Source organism: Ochlerotatus camptorhynchus, unplaced genomic scaffold, assembly GCF_037179485.1.
Source record: "Ochlerotatus camptorhynchus isolate MF236.1 unplaced genomic scaffold, CSIRO-AGI_Acam_v1.1 ptg000140l, whole genome shotgun sequence".
Lineage (NCBI taxonomy): Eukaryota > Metazoa > Arthropoda > Insecta > Diptera > Culicidae > Ochlerotatus > Ochlerotatus camptorhynchus.
Window position 1 is genome coordinate 69,084 of NW_027040630.1, and position 17,789 is coordinate 86,872.

General features: G+C 39.5%; 1 protein-coding gene across 1 annotated transcript; it reads right to left on the reverse strand.

The window, feature by feature from the left end:
• Positions 1-13,796: 13,796 nt before the first annotated feature.
• Positions 13,797-15,008, reverse strand: LOC135700649 (serine protease snake-like). Its single transcript, XM_065221228.1, has 4 exons — positions 14,904-15,008; positions 14,814-14,843; positions 14,224-14,745; positions 13,797-14,159 (listed from the first exon to the last, which is right to left on the reverse strand). The coding sequence occupies exons 1-4, from the start codon at positions 14,947-14,949 to the stop codon at positions 13,819-13,821; spliced, it is 939 nt and encodes a 312-aa protein (XP_065077300.1). The 5' UTR covers positions 14,950-15,008; the 3' UTR covers positions 13,797-13,818.
• Between the last annotated feature and the right edge of the window lie 2,781 nt (positions 15,009-17,789).

Below are 17,789 nucleotides of genomic sequence, written 5' to 3' on the forward strand. Positions count from 1 at the left end.
TGTGTTTCCATCGCAAAAGGTGGCACTTTCTTGTGTCTATCGTGACAAAATGTGTATTCATTTATGGTATGTTAGTACTTCTGACGTAGGATTACGTCTTTCGGCAATATATCGCGGGTGCAATTAAAAAAAAAAAACAAAATTGACTGCATTACGAAAAGTGGTCAGGTTTTGACCACATATAATTCTGTCAATATAGGATGGATTTGAATTCTAAACGAGCCAATCGATTATAACTTTATTAATTTTCAATAGCGCCAACCAACATACAGCTCGCCAGCCTCATCCGTGTTGAACAACCTAATAGCTCAGCATTACTCAACCATCACGATAAAACGGTTCTTTTTAGGACCACCATAAATTCAGTTTTTTAAGAGTTAATTTTCATTGAACGTTCGCTCGCTTTTCTGCCAGTCACATCACTCCCAAATCTCTTAGATAATGTACCCAGCAACCAAAAGTTTGTGGTCAAAGGCGTCAAGTATTGAAGTGGTACATACAAATTCTCGCAATGACCGAATACCACATGACCATGTCAAATAACCAGAAACACTTCGTAAGGTTTTCTTCAGGACGCTAGAAAAAGCAAAAAAAAAAAAATCTCGAATTTATATGATTGATCCCGAATATCTTGCGAATGGAAAAATTTGAGCATGAAATTCCTCTAATCAGTTTTCGCTTTCTTTTCAATCTATTGAATACACCGAAAGTTATGTGCGTGTTGTGCATGAAAATGCGTAATTTGGACATCACAAGACGAGGCGTTTCCGTGATGGGAAAAGTGGTTTCCCTAACACAGTCGCCGAAAATTGATATCAAGCACTGAGCATTCCAGATTTATCACTGATAACGAATTAAGAAATCACTTTAATATATACTATACTTTTCCTGGGACATCAAAACTACCTTTCGTAATCCTACGTCAAATCCGTGCGTTTAGTTAAGAAAATCAATTTTTGCAAATAACTTTTCAGGAAGTAATTTTTTGACATTAGTATGTTCTACACATTGACGATAGTTGATTCTTGTTAACTCGTGGGACGAACAGAGAGGAGAGGAAACCAGCATGTAGTAAGCAAAAAAAATCTGGCAGCTCATCTGGAAAAACCAAACAGCTTCGCTATTGTCCAATCGGTTGAATGGGTGCCCAAATCCATTAGTTATCAATGGTAGGCAAATCAGTCCACACCTAAAGCCGTTCCAACCTTTCCAGCGGAAATCCAGAAGTCCACAGTAAGCGTCCAGAGTTCTATGGCGCTTACCCAAACGACGAGCAAAGTTGTTGACAATGGATCCTTTGATACTCTTTGACACCATTAGCGATGGCGATGTTCCAATTAACCCTCGCTAATTACTTCGCGATATGATGGCGACATTCCTTTCTTCCGCGGAACACAATGAAACGATTGTTGGATGGAATGCGGATGTTTCCAAAGTCCTATGGCACCGATCGAGCTTTGAATCCTAGCCTGGCACGGTCCTTAGGTATCCGGTTCGAAATACCAATTATGTAGGATACCTGGACCGGTTGATAGCTCGGTGGATGGGTTGGGATGTTCGATGAGGTGTATTCTTCCGTAATTGACACAGTACAGAATACACTCTTTTTACATTTAACGAACTCTTTACCGAGCTCTTTACTTAATACGACTCTACCAATTAACATTTATTTACATTTTCTTCTTAACACTAATTTTGGTCACGCAGGACCGTCTTCGACCTTGTACTACTTAACACTAATTATGACCTGCCACTACTCCTAAAACAAACCTTAACCAAACAATCTGTAGTGAATTTATCCGTGTAAAACAAATACATCTTCAACGAAATTCTCTCGCGCTCACTAGCCATGGCTACCGATCCATCGGTTGCATCGATGACGTCAATGTAGGTGCCATCGAAAGGGAAAGTGATCTCCCTTGTTCATCTACACGGTAAGAAAAAAGTACCCAACGGAAAGTTCACTTTTACCTACTTTTGACTAGTTTGTCTCCTTTTCTCCTTCTAATGTTGTCAAAAACGGAGGAGCAAAACCACCCAACCCAACAGGGGTAGTAAAGTGTGGGAACCCAACGTTGAGTATAATCATATTTACCTACTGTTGGGTACAACTAACTTACTTTTGGTTAAAAATCCAGTGGAAAATTCCATACGAACTGCACACAAGTAAATGAAAATTACTTTGACCCGCTTTACCTACTTTTGGGTTCCTGCACTATAGTGCCGAGATGAGTGAAAAGAACTTAATTTTGGGTACTTTTTTCTAACCGTGTAGCTGACCGTCGACCGATAAGCAAAACAAAGAACATCCAAAACAACATTCTGCCGTACTGCGGTTGAGATGGTGTGTTTTAGGGTGGTCCTCATAAGGGGCTGTTCATAAACTACGTAGACAGTTTAGGGGGGGGGGTTGACAATTATCCACGGCCCATACAAATTTAAAAACATTTGTATGGTCAATTGTCTACGCAGGGGGAGGGGGGGGGGTCAAAAATCCCAAAAAACTGTCTACGTAGCAGTCTTGTAAGCGGTCACGGTAGTCGACACATTTTCTGTGATAATTGACTGCCTTTGTCTCCGACACTTGCAAAACAAGCTATCATAGTACAGTACCAAACTAAAATGTCGTATGACAGGCTCTGTCATACGACACTGTCGCCGAAGACCGTCACGAATGTATGTATTTTAGTTTTTCTCATAATAAGAGCTGCTGATGGTGTGCTTGCGTGAATTCTAAAAATAGCAAGCAATGATGTCCTATTAATAATATTTCTGATCAGAAACGGTTTGATTTACACCAAATTGAGGAATTACAACGAAATCACACATGTCATATGATAGCTATTTTGATAATTTTCTTTTAGCTCGAATGTTATTCTACCGCTCGTGTTGTGTGAGAGAGACGACGGTAGAGCATGAGTGTTCGAATACAAACAGACTGTCGCGCACGACAACGAAGCGAGTGTAGTAAAAAACGTCAACTGTTTCAACCCCTGCTACGTAGCTTATGAACAGGCCCTAAACATTGATAAATAATCAAAAAAGATTAAAATTCAATCAAAAATTATTAAAATTTATTAAAAAAAAATCTTCAATCCAATCAACCATGATTAAACTAGGATTAATATCAGATGCTTATTTTTTAGAAAGAAAGTATTAATTTTTAATCATTTGATATGAAACTGAGTTTAATGTCAAATTGATTACATTTCAAGCAAAATGGGAATAGTTTAATTTTTCAGTTTATGGTGGTATTGGAATTCCACCCTCTTCAAATGTTAGTCTAGAAATGTTTGTTTACGTTCCATGATTTACGTCCAATATGGATTACGTCTCGTTTAAAATTACACACTTAGAAACATTGATGTAAATTTAGGTGCTCTGAGACTGACATATACGAGCGTCAATTTTGACATAAGATTGAGTCAAAATAGACGCGAAATTCAGGTCAATCAAACCTACTTTCGAACTTTTCAGTCTCGGAGCATTTAATTTTACACGAATTGTTTGTTTACGTCTCATCCTTTATGTCAAAGATGGTTTCCGTCACGTGTAAGATTAGTTATTTATAAGTGTGTAGTTATTTCTAAGGCTGTGAACCATTTGCCGAGTTAAATTTAACTCGTGGTTAAAAGTGACATTTCGAAAGTTATTTTCTATGTTCGAAAATCACCGTGCTGTCGATCGACCGGTTTTCGAGCCACGGTTGTCAAAATTTAACTTCTTGTCTGTCAGAAATAACCATGCTCGGATAGCAGGGTTAATCGATAACTTTTCATCTGTCATATTTTAACCAAAAGTTAAAATAATCCACCAAATGGTTCAGAGCCTAAGTGTGTGGGCTACCTGGACCTATTTGCATTTGTGCAATAAATTTAGGCTTGTCTGCTATTCTTCTGCCTCCGTGCTACAAACAGGAATGAGTTCTGAAAGTATTCCCGTTATTTCTTTTCCGATTGTTGGTAGGCAGATTCATCGGTATGATTCGCCATAGAATTTGATTCCCTGTCATTTCAGGCATAACATTTGATAACGGCACAAAAGCATTTGTAAACAAACTTTCTAAGGCCCTTTACACGCGAACCAAAGTACGCCCACGCAAACCTATACCACTTTTGGAAAGGTGATAGTTGCTCCTATCCGATGATGTTGTTGGTTTGCGTGGGCGTACTTTGTTTCGCCTGTATAGGCCTTAGAAAGTTTGTTTACAAATGCTTTTGTGCCGTTATCAAATGTTACGCCTGATTTGATTACGCATTATTTTGAAACGAAATTACAGACGCATGTCAATGCTTTCCTAGTATGCACTCATCCAAGCTGATAATCCTGCCCAAAACAGCATTCAGGACTGGTGACGAAAAAGTTCTGCTCTTAATTGGGTGTGAAATCTTCCCTTCAGTGTAAACTTCTTGCATGAATGACACTTTTTGCCAACTTTGGCGTCGCATTTTCCCAGAATTCAGTCGACAGCAAGCCCATTGACGGCAGCTGCCTTTTAAGTTTTTCACTTCGTACCAAAATTTACAATAGAGATTTGTGACGAGATAGTCTTTCCTCAAGCAGACATTCCATTTATATTGCGGCTCGACATTCCTAAGCTTGGCTGCTGCTCAACGACACAATGAAGCACCACCATCGTTGCTATCTGATGGGAGGGGGGGGGGGGGTGGTATGGAGCTAATATCTCTTGTCTCTGGAAAGGAGAAAAGAGTCAGCTTAAAATGGGCTCCCCGAAAGCGGAAACCGCTTTGTGCTATAAAGTGGCGTGAAGAATTCGGTACTATTGTCAGCTTCGAGCTTCCGTCGTCTGGTGACAAATTTAGAATGATAAAGATGATGTTTTCCTCTGACAGCAGTCTAAGCGATGGAGATTAGTTTCAATTGACCTTATCCCTTCAGGCATTTGCTAGCTGCTTGGAATGCTTGTCAGATGGTGGAAGATTCTTTGATGCTTTGATCTCATTATGAGGTGATTAGTTAGGAGGTCTCTTTTCTGGAAACGTGAAATAGTTTCCATATTACTGTTTACTACTGTCCTTTTCAGAATGCTACGATGTTTGGAGGCTGATCAGCTTAAATAATATGTTTACGTTGTATTAGTTAAGACTTTCAAATAATAGAAAGGCCACATTTTTATGTAGAAAACATTCAGAAGTACAATACTTGTTCGCTAACTGGGCCAAAAGCGCGGAATTCCACTCGCTAATGGGGTGTTTACACTTATGCTACTTCACTAGCGCTGATGAGATAGCTGCTAGAAAAAAAAGCTCACTAGCATAATGTAAACATGGAATCAGCGTCTACCAGCATGAGATTTCAGGGGCAACTGAAATTCGTGCTAGTTGGCTTGTACACTAGCGCTAGCAAATCCGCACAGATGTAAACACCCCATAACTGGGCTGCCTTGTCGAACGACAAAAAAACATTGAGGGGAACTTCAATGGATTTTTTGAATGACGTTAAAAAAAATTTCACGTGTATTGAATTGAAACAGTGTTAAATTTATTATTGTTATTTTCAAAACATTCAAACTCGCGAATTTAGAAAGACTTAACGCTTTCGCTAAGAAGGTTTTCAAGTCTTGATATCAGTGTGAAATGAAAATAATTTCAAATTTATTTATTTTAACACTTTCCATTCGAGTGCCCCTAACCAATTATGACAACGAAATGTCACACTGTGACGTCAATTTTTGTCGAATAAAAGCAGCCCACACTGAACCAAAACATCGTTCTTTGATCGAATGATTATTGCTTCACCCAAGCCCTATAACTATTATCAGATGATTTTGAGATGATTGTCATTCAGCTCATCATCTGTTAAAATCACAACAACTTGGATGCTTATCATCATAATCTAGGATGATGTTAGTTCAATTTTTGAGAGCATAGGTTTACGCAAATCAAATGAAAATAATAAGTTAAATAAATACTATTCTCATTTATATTGAGTGATAATTATAGCAATATTGTCTGTTGAAAATAGGTAAAATTTTTACATTTAGTATTACATTTCTTCATTTTTATATAATTTCAAGTAGAGTCGATCTTACGAACTGTCCATGACACCTTCTGACGTCCAAACGGCATCGTTATAGAGCAACTTTCGTTGCTACCGTTCCTGCATCTCCTGCTGGGAACGTTACTCGACCTCCAGTGTTCGTCACAATTATGTGGCGCCGGTTAATTTAATATAAACTTAAGTATAAACTAAACTAAAACTTACCCATCGTTAAAGACAACAGCCTACAGAAACTCAAAATTCAATTTGAAAAATTAAAGTTACGTGCTTTCCAACATGCCTGTCAAATACGGCGCTATCGAATTGTTGCATTTTCAACAGTTCATTATGAAAATGAATGATTCTCGTTATGGGCCTTCGATGAAACATTTATCTCTCAGATTTAAGATTATGTTCGTTTGGTTTGGTACATTCCGGAAGCAATCATTAATTCATACAAGTTTCATGTCCATTATCATCTATTTAAAAAATGATTTTCTCTTTATGCTACGCATCCTTTTCACTTGTTGCTGGTTTTATTCGAAAACAAGAAATTGGCATTTGTTAACACACCGTATGACGAATCATTCGATATATGGCAGGTCTTTTCTTACACGCTTATTCTGGTCAACTCAAAATTGAGTTGAATGTACTCATCTCAGCGGCAAGTATGGCTACTCAAAATTGAGTAGCCTTATGTTGACTCACTTTTGAGTGAACTACGTTCTCATGTAGACTTAGTCAAATCCACTCGCCGGTATTTTCAATTGCGGGGAGGGTTTATGTTTTTATTTTTATTCAAGGAAATGGAAATTGCCTGCTCCGGATTCATTCTACTGGAGCAAAAAACGGTTCAACACCGTTTCCTTGAGGTATCCTCCGACATGACTGGCATTTTTTCCAAGTCCAGGATTTTGCTGACTGAGTGGCTTTTACTCAGTTTGACATTTCTCGTTTACTCAATGTTTGACAACTCGATACATCGGACGAAAGTGAGTACGATCGACTCACCTGGTGAGTAAGCACAAGTTAGCGTGTACAGTGCAGTTAAGAAAAGTAGCCCAGTTAAGAAGCAGCCCAGTTAAGAAGCAACCCGAGCGGCGCCGGTGGTGTAGTGGTAGGCGTGATTGCCTCTCACCCCAACAGGCCTGGGTTCAATCCCAGTCGGCGCCGCCGGTATGTTCTGAGGCATAACATCTCTGATCACGCCTTCCTTCGGAAGGGAAGTAAAGCCGTTGGTTCCCGGTTCATGAGTTGATGGGTCGATAGGCAGGGTCCAGGTGTGGAAGCTGCCTCCCTGGCGTCGGTAGCATTGGTACACGCAGCCCAGTTACGAAGCAGCCCAATTAAAAAGCAATCCAGCTAAGAAGCAGCCCAGTTACGAAGCAGCCCAGTTAATAAGCAGCCCAGTTAAGAAGCAGCCTAGTTAAGAAGCAGTAAAATTGTAATCTTGCAACTGAATCAGTAATAAAGAATCTAATATACCTAATGTGAGCGAATTTGGGCAATGCGCGACAAACAACAACAAACATTTTCAACTCAACTGAAGGTAGGGTAACCATATGGTATCCTAAAGGAGGACATGTCCTCCTTTTTCAATAATTTTTCTACATCCTCCTTTTGCCCGAAAATGTCCTCCTTTTTAATACTTTCATTTTTTCCAGTGACATATTCATAACATTGTTTTTAAAGAGCATTGTTTGCAGAGCTTATTTGTTTAATTATGTCACAACCTCATCTTATCTAGCAAATGCCATTCGATGGTGGGACAAGGAGTATACTACAGCTGTCAACCCCCCTGCATTTTGGGTGCGGTTCATTTGGTGAATTTTAATTTATATTTGACAGATGGAAAATTTTCAAATAAACCTGCTATTGTTCCAGACTTATTACAGACAAACCAGGAATCAATTTTGACTAACAATTTCTTGAAAATCGGACAAAAACAGAGGGATTTTCGAACATTATAATTTATTTCACTAAAATTTGCCATTTCAATGTCAAATAATGTTCGAAAATCTCTATGTTCTTGATCGTGTGATTTTCGAGAAGGTGTTTGTCAAAATTGATTCCTGGTTTGCCAGAAATAAGTCTGGTACAATTGGCGTTGACGGCGACTCTGTAGCTCTTTACTCCTATGAGAAAATCCATAAGCAAACGTCAGACTGTGCGTGAAACATGGCGTACTTTGTACTATCCTTTCACTCCACCGAAAATTCCCATAAGAAACTGTCTATATTTGCTGGAAGAGCAAATTTTTCGACGGTGCCGTCAACGCCAATAGCAGGTTTATTCGAAAATTTCATGACTGTCAAATTTAAGTTAAAATGCACCAAGTGGAACACAGCCACACGTCCAAAGTCGCTGGTCCACCGAGCACTCCGTGTGCGAAAAGAGAATGAAAGAAACACGAAAGGGATCCGTTTCAAGACGTGACAGTTTCATCAGATTCCCCAACTAACCATACTCAAGCAAAGTAAGAATATACAAGCTAAATTGCGACTATATGGTTACTTGGGTACTCATATGGTCGTCAGAATGGTTCCTCGGTTGCGAAGTCTGGCAAGCGATTTGCAGTTGTCGCCTGAAAACGGAACCATTCGTCACATCCTCGACGATGACATCCCAAGTTTACATGGAAGAATGTCTGGAAAACGTGTATTGCCGTTCATCGGCAAGCATAGGTGTTGGTCCTGCAAACTCATCTGCGTACGCAGAAACATTTCAGATCCAAAGCTTCCAAAGAATCAACTCAGTAAGAAATCCTTTGGAATTATTCTCAGAGTTTTCAATGAATTCATTTCCGAGTGCCCTTTGAATTATACTTATTCCCTTGAAATTCTAATCACTTTGATAGTTTCCAAAGAATTCGCTTGCAGTGAAGGAACAAATTCCTTAAATATATCATTAACATTGTTTTGGAATTCAAGTCAGAAGTCTCCTGGAATTATTTTCAGATTTAATTGTAATCGTCCTCTTAGCATACACCCGAAGCTTGTTCGAAAATTTCCATGGAATTCTGCTCCGGATTATTTTTCTCCCTGAAACTTCTTGAAATTATCCTCATAATTATTTTGGAATTCTTCTTAGAATTTCCTTGGAGTCCTCTTCAGAATACATTAGGAATTAACTTCGGAGATTCGTACGGATTTTCATTTCTTTCGAATCCTATTCAGGGTTTACTTGGAATTCTACTCAGAACTACCTTGGAATTCAGGTATCATATAGAATCTGAAGCTCTACAGGACTACCTTGAAAGCAGATTGCACTTGATGTTTTTCTCAAAGTTCTTCCCAGAACTCCCTTGGACGGACTTTCTTAGCAATGAGCATCTAATTTCATGAGCCTTGTTATTTATGAAATTCAAATCTGTGATCTTAGAAAATACACAGGAAATAGGTTCTTGAAAGTTTCTAAATTTACCTCTGTCGTCTGAGATCGGCAGTCTAGGATTTCTTAAAGCTCTGAATCAAAGCACAGGATCTGAATCTAAATTGTTTTATTTAATAGGAGAAAGACCAAATGCTCACCAAGCTACTCTAATGACCACACATCATACGAATGGAACATTAGAAATGGAGCGAGTGACTCGACATGTGATAAGCGTGTCCGGAGTGATTTGAGATTAACGCGTTATTGGATTTGTAAACAAACAAACACGTCAATCGCCGATTTCTAGCGAGTAAAAACTCAATCTCTTAAGCAAACTATGCCAAAGGATAGAGGATTGATTCCTCTATCATTTGGAATAGCTTGTTTACGAGATTGAGCTTTAATCGTGCGAAACTGGAGATTTACGTGCTTGTTTATATTTTCAATACGCCCAAATCTCAAAACACTCCGGATGAACCGTCAAATTTGCATTTGTGCGACTTTTAGAATTTCTATTCACCGATCACACGTCTTTAAGGTAACCTGTTTTAAGCCAAGCGGCTTGAGCTTCGAATGAGTTTCATGTATTCTCGCAAATCAATACAAACGACTAGAAAATAATCAACTAGGGTAAGTGTGCCAGTTTTTGGCCCTAGTGATCTTTTGATATTTTTTTATTCTCTTCGAAATGCATTTCGATGCAAGGCTTATATTTACGCAAATATAGCCATTATAATTCATTTCAAATTTGAGATAGATCCTTGGGCCAAAAAATGGAGCACTAATGCCTTAACTGGCACACATACCCTTCCAGTAGATTGATTTTGCCTCTTTATTTCCAACAATTTCGGCCATGTTAATTACTGAAAATGAGTTTCGTTTCGTGATCTGAGCAATCGGAGTTAAAAGTCGTCCATTATGATTTCACTCGTAAGAGTTGCTTCAAGTAGGTATATTCAAAATTCGTTCTCGAAAAAATCCGAATACAATAGAAACGCTGCCGGTCAGGCAGTTTTTGAGTAACATTTTTCAAAATTTCACTGAATCAAGCTAAGCGTTTATAGAATCACAGTAGGCATTGGTTGTCAGGATAGTTTCATTTGTTAACATCATGGCTTCACCGAAACAAGCACGTCGCGATTGGATCCTAAAAGCTCGAAACGAAAATCCACGTTTTATCAGCTCCTGGCAGTTTTCGAACAAACTGATGGGAATTGTATACCTCGGTTGACCGGAAGAGAAAATCAAAAAGAAGCCGAAATTCTTCAAAAAGTTCCTTGTCTGGAAGGCAATCTGCAGTTGTGCAAATTTACCAGGAGGACTACCTACGGAAGAGACTATTGCCTTTTCTGGAGCAGCATGCCTATTCTGGCCGGACTCAAATTCCACCAAACAGAGGTACAGCAAAAATGGCGTCACAGTGGTCAATTGTGAAGCACATACTGAAGAAAAAGGGTGGAACTGCAATTGACCTGAAGGGTTTCAAGCGGAAATGGAATTTGGCAGCCAAACAAGTGAGAACAGGGTTCGTGCAAAAGAGGATGGACCGTGTACACGGAAAAGCATAATACCTACTAATGTATAGCTGTTACATTGAACTATGAAAATTACAACGCATTTTTAAACCCCAACAAGATTTTCGTGTTCAACCTTTATTCAAACAGAGAAAACAAGAAAGCCAACCCCATATCACGCAAAGCCATCGGTACGGAGATTCCCTCCTCGGTCAAAATGACTTCGCACTCGGAATGAAATTCAGACATCATTGTTGTTTTTTTTTTGCTTCGCTTAACTTACAGCTATACTGCCGCTCTTCGCATATCGGTCCCATAGCAGTTTTTGTGAAAACTGAGTTTTACAATGCAAATGGTAGCTGATCACCCATATTTTCTTAATACTGGATGAACTCAATAACTGTGTTCTGAAAAAGTTTGGAAAGACAGCCAAATTGGTTGTCTCATCACATAAGAAGCAATAGACTTCTTGTTGCAAGATCTCACTAACACCACCTTAACTCGTGTAGCCGTGTAGAATCGATTTGTTTATTATTTTCATCCACAAAATCAGCTGTCAAACTATTTCAACTCTTCCGAATAAAAATTTACGTGAATTCAAAAATGGTTTTAAGGTGTGTGATTCCTTCGTGCTACGTTTATTCAAGCGATAAAACGTATCGGATGTTCCGGCTTCCAGCGGTATACAAACGGTTCAGTGAATCAGAGCGGAATTTGGCCAAAATGCGGCTTGTAGTTTGGGTGAAAGTGTGTGGCTTGACCAAAACTCCGGCCCCCATCATCGTGTCTGTAGTTCGGCACTTCGTCTCCGGGAAGCCTGCAAAGCTTTTGGAGGATAATGATGTCGATTGGGCTCCTACTTTGAATCTGCAGGATACAACTGATAATTTGCTTACTATGACGATGGGATCTGAGAGTGATCATCAGCTTGACTCTGGGTGTTCAACAAATTCTGTGGAGTACCCGGAGAGCAGTCCTATCAGTTTCGATACGTCTGTGAATCAGCAGGAGAGCAATGATGAATCAACCTCAACCGTGGACATAAATATTGATTTGGACCCGCCTGTAAATCAGCAAGACACAAGTGGCGAACCAATATCTGAAGGAAATTGTGATCTTCATGAATTGAATCACACATTTCAAAACGAATCGGGGACCGAATTGGAGATCAGTCAAGAGTATGCTCTAATATGAAGGAGTTAGGTTTTAATCTAATGTTAACGCAAATATTTTTCAGGCTATCGTTTCAATTAATCGAAAGTGGATGTCTACGATTGAATGCAGCAACGAAAGGCATCCCTGGTGGCGCATACAGCTTGAGTGATGTTTCACCCTCGGTTCTATCCACTTCTAGCTCGTTCATGGATCAATCTGGAACTTACAAGGCGTCTATTGCAGCAGTCGAAACGAATGAGTACGTACTGAATAAAGAACTATCCATTGATCACGTGTATAATAAAGAAAGATATCACGTACCTCTGCTCCATACAAAATTTTGAAAGAAACTGTTCACACAGTAGAAGCACAAAGAAGCAAGATTTGATATTCTACTAAAATAATGAACAATTTAGTTTCACATCTCTAATAAATGTATTTAATTACCATTACAGGATTGCTGGACTCGCCGTTCAAAATCAGTTCCCTCTTGATGATATCATCTGGCTAAATTGTCAACAATCAACAACAACAGGAGCTGATAATTTGACCGTCATGAATCGATGTCAACCAAACGGAACAGAATCGTCCAATGTGCCATCGAAGGTTGTTTATTACAGTGACGTATGCGTCCAAACGGAAACATGTATGGAAAAGGAAGTGGAGCAATGGAAGTTTGCGCTAGAACGATCCGAGAAAGAAGTCACTTCCCTTCGAGATCACCAAGATAAACTACAGCGGGATTTGAATGACGCAAAAGAAGCTACACAGCTTTCAATGTCTACGCTCGAAGCAAACGACAAAAAATGCCGTTACTTTACGGGGCTTAGCTGTGGGCTAACATTAAAGCGTCTCTACGAGTCATTGCAGCAAGATATACCGGATTTTGAAGGAATGGACAAAGAGAAAACCTTGATATTGACACTGCGTAAATTACGATTGAACGAACCATTTTGTACTCTTGGATACCTGTACAATTTAAACCAAACGACTATTTCCAAATATTTTTACGAAACGATTAACGCGATTTACCCGTTTATGAACGCTTTCGTAAGATTTCCGTCTCGAAACGTGTTGAAGCAGCATATGCCGTCAGCATTCCGAAAGAAATACAACGATGCTGTTACAGTGATCATTGACTGCTTCGAAATACATATTGAATCGCCAAATTCTAGAGCCATGATTGCTAGTGCCAACGTGTTTTCTAATTATAAAAAGCACAACACTATCAAAGTGTTGATCGGAGTCAGCGCATCTGGATCCATATTGTATGTATCTGAAGCCTTTGGCGGACGAGCTTCGGACAAAGAAATCGTGAAATCTTCTGGATTTTTGAACTACATTGAAGAAGGAGATTTCGTAATGGCTGATCGAGGATTTTTAATCAACGAATTGTTGGCTCCGATACATGCAACTGTTGCTTATCCAGCTTTCAAGAAAAAAAAAAAACCAACAGCTACAACCCCTTGATGCAGTTCATTCTAAAGAACTTTCTTCGTTGAGGATCCACGAGGAGAGGTTGATACCGCACATATTATTAAAACGTTTGATAAAAACTCATTGTCCTCATTTAATGTTAAGAAAAGGAATCATTGTACTCCTTAGTATCCAAACCTCAAATGAAATAACCTCCTTTTCATTTTTTTTTGATATGGTAACCCTAACTGAAGGGTACCTTTGCGAGGACAATATTCCGGTATGTTTATCGTGAATGAGTTTGGAGCTTACAGGAAGTATGTTTTCTTTTTATTTGAATTACTTAGAAGTTAGCCCCGCTCTACTTTTGTCCTTGACCATTGTTCCACACGATGTCTTCGATCCAGTCCATGTAGCTTGCCACCCGAGTGTAGATCGAAGGTGATCGGTTGATTCCACAGGCAGCACCCGTCGAGGTAACGCCTATCACATGATAGATGCATCCTTTGGGCTCCGTTATCACTTGAATTGGACCACCGGAATCTCCCTGGCAGGTATCTTTTCCGCCTCGTTTGCTTCCTATGCAGAGTTGTCCATCAATGATTCCGTTCTTGAAGCGCCTATCTATGAACATTTCTTCGCATTCTTGCCTATCCAAAATGTCTAACATCACCTTCCGAAGCACTTCCGAACTGTCGCCAGCTGAAATTCAGAAAAGAAAGTTCGCTATTTTTCGTTACAGCACTCGTTTACAATTTTCACTTACCTGTTTGTAACAGTCCGAATCCCGTTGCGATAACAGAGCTCACATTCAGATTCATCCCAGTCCACAGACAAGCCGGTCGAATGACTTTCGAGAATCTTACATTCTCAACTAGCTTGACAAGCGCAATGTCGTGATAAGAGAAGGCATATCTATGCAGCGGATGTTTTGAAAACGATTCTATCTCAAAATCAACTTGGTTATCGCTGTCATCGTTCAGGTTGTGCTCTCCCAGACGAACTATGTCCGGGTATCCATTCTTGAAACAGTGCGCAGCTGTCAGGACGTAGCGCTCGCTGATCAGTGATCCTCCGCAATCGAACCTGTACTCGTTGGAATCGTCCGCTTGTCGCCAACCGAGCAGCGCCTGGTGGGGGAACTCATTCGGCTTCGTAGCTTCTCCTCCCACGATCAGATCCACCGTTTTGGAACAGTTAAAACTGGAGTACTTAATCGGGTTTGGATTGAGAGTCAGCGGAATTATCGACGTTACCTTAATCGTCTTCTTACGAAACTCGGCACATTCTGTCACACGGTCATATCAAGTACATATGATTATTATCCTCACCATCATCGATAACACAAATACTTACTTTGCTGCGCTATTTCCTGACCTGAAATGACTGGACAACAACACAATGTCAGATGACCTTTCGGTAAAGTCAGGAATAATTACACCTTACCTTGAACTAGCACCACCAACAGAAGTACCACAGACAAGCCAACCATTGCTGATGTTATTTGCTGAACTCCAGAACTGATAGCAATGTTGATCGTGCACCCGCCTGGAAGCAACTAAGCGATCGGGGAAACCGGTTCCGCGTTTTAATTCGGTGCTATAGCTGTAAATTAAGCGAAGCAAAAAAAAAAACAACGATGATGTCTGAATTTCATTCCGAGTGCGAAGTCATTTTGACCGAGGAGGGAATCTCCGTGCCGATGGCTTTGCGTGATATGGGGTTGGCTTTCTTGTTTTCTCTGTTTGAATAAAGGTTGAACACGAAAATCTTGTTGGGGTTTAAAAATGCGTTGTAATTTTCATAGTTCATTGTAACAGCTATACATTAGTAGGTATTATGCTTATAGACCATTGCTCAAACTTTTCAGCGTACACGGTCCATCCTCTTTTGCACGAACCCTGTTCTCACTTGTTTGGCTGCCAAATTCCATTTCCGCTTGAAACCCTTCAGGTCAATTGCAGTTCCACTGTGACGCCATTTTTGCTGTGCCTCTGTTTGGTGGAATTTGAGTCCGGCCAGAATAGGCATGCTGCTCCAGAAAAGGCAGTAGTCTCTTCCGTAGGTAGTCCTCCTGGTAAATTTGCACAACTGCAGATTGCCTTCCAGACAAGGAACTTTTTGGAGAATTTCGGCTTCTTTTTGATTTTCTCTTCCGGTCAACCGAGGTATACAGTTTGTTCGAAAACTGCCAGGAGCTGATAAAACGTGGATTTTCCTTTCGAGCTTTTAGGATCTAATCACGACGTGCTTGTTTCGGTGAAGCCATGATGTAAACAAATGAAACTATCCTGACAACCAATGCCTACTGTGATTCTATAAACGCTTAGCTTGATTCAGTGAAATTTTGAAAAATGTTACTCAAAAACTGCCTGAACGGCAGCGTTTCTATTGTATCGGATTTTTTCGAGAACGAATTTTGAATATACCTACTTGAAGCAACTGTAACAAGTGAAATCATAATGAACGACTTTTAACTCCGATTGCTCAGATAACGAAACGAAACACATTTTCAGTAATTAACATGGCCGAAATTGTTGGAAATAAAGAGGCACAATCAATCTACTGGTAGGGTATGTGTGCCAGTTAAGGCATTAAAGCTCCATTTTTTGGCCCAAGGATCTATCTCAAATTTGAAATGAATTATAATGGCTATATTTGCGTAAATATAAGGGAAAATCGATGTTCTAAGCCTTGCCTCGAAATGCATCTGATGAAGAATATAAAAAAATATCAAAAGATCACTAGGGCCAAAAACTGGCACACTTACCCTAGTTGATTATTTTCTAGTCGTTTGTATTGATTTGCGAGAATACATGAAACTCATTCGAAGCTCAAGCCGCTTGGCTTAAAACAGGTTACCTTGAAGACGTGGTATCGGTGAATAGAAATTCTAAAAGTCGCACAAATGCAAATTTGACGGTTCATCCGGAGTGTTTTGAGATTTGGGCGTATTGAAAATATAAACAAGCACGTAAATCTCCAGTTTCGCACGATTAAAGCTCAATCTCGTAAACAAGCTATTCCAAATGATAGAGGAATCAATCCTCTATCCTTTGGCATAGTTTGCTTAAGAGATTGAGTTTTTACTCGCTAGAAATCAGCGATTGACGTGTTTGTTTGTTTACAAATCCAATAACGCGTTAATCTCAAATCATTCCGGACACGCTTATCACATGTCGAGTCACTCGCTCCATTTCTAATGTTCCATTCGTATGATGTGTGGTCATTAGAGTAGCTTGGTGAGCATTTGGTCTTTCTTCTATTAAATAAAACAATTTAGATTCAGATCCTGTGCTTTGATTCAGAGCTTTAAGAAATCCGTCTGCCGATCTCAGACAGAGGTAAATTTAGAAACTTTCAAGAACCTATTTCCTGTGTATTTTCTAAGATCACAGATTTGAATTTCATAAATAACAAGGCACATGAAATTAGATGCTCATTGCTAAGAAAGTCCGTCCAAGGGAGTTCTGGGAAGAACTTTGAGAAAAACATCAAGTGCAATCTGCTTTCAAGGTAGTCCTGAAGAGCTTCAGATTCTATATGATACCTGAATTCCAAGGTAGTTCTGAGTAGAATTCCAAGTAAACCCTGAATAGGATTCGAAAGAAATGAAAATCCGTACGAATCTCCGAAGTTAATTCCTAATGTATTCTGAAGAGGACTCCAAGGAAATTCTAAGAAGAATTCCAAAATAATTATGAGGATAATTTCAAGAAGTTTCAGGGAGAAAAATAATCCGGAGCAGAATTCCATGGAAATTTTCGAAAAAGCTTCGGGTGTATGCTAAAAGGACGATTACAATTAAGTCTGAAAATAATTCCAAAACAATGTTAATGATACATTTATGGAATTTGTTCCTTCGCTGCAAGCGAATTCTTTGGAAACTATGAAAGTGATTGGAATTTCAAGGGAATAAATATAATTCAAAGGGCACTCTGAACAATAATTAAGAATAATTCCAAAGGATTTCTTACTGAGTTGATTCTTTGGAAGCTACGCAGATGAGTTTGCAGGACCAACACCTATGCTTGCCGATGAACGGCAATACACGTTTTCCAGACATTCTTGCATGTAAACTTGGGATGTCATCGTCGAGGATGTGACGAATGGTTCCGTTTTCAGGCGACAACTGCAAATCGCTTGCCAGACTTCGCAACCGAGGAACCATTCTGACGACCATATGAGTACCCAAGTAACCATATAGTCGCAATTTAGCTTGTATATTCTTACTTTGCTTGAGTATGGTTAGTTGGGGAATCTGATGAAACTGTCACGTCTTGAAACGGATCCCTTTCGTGTTTCTTTCATTCTCTTTTCGCACACGGAGTG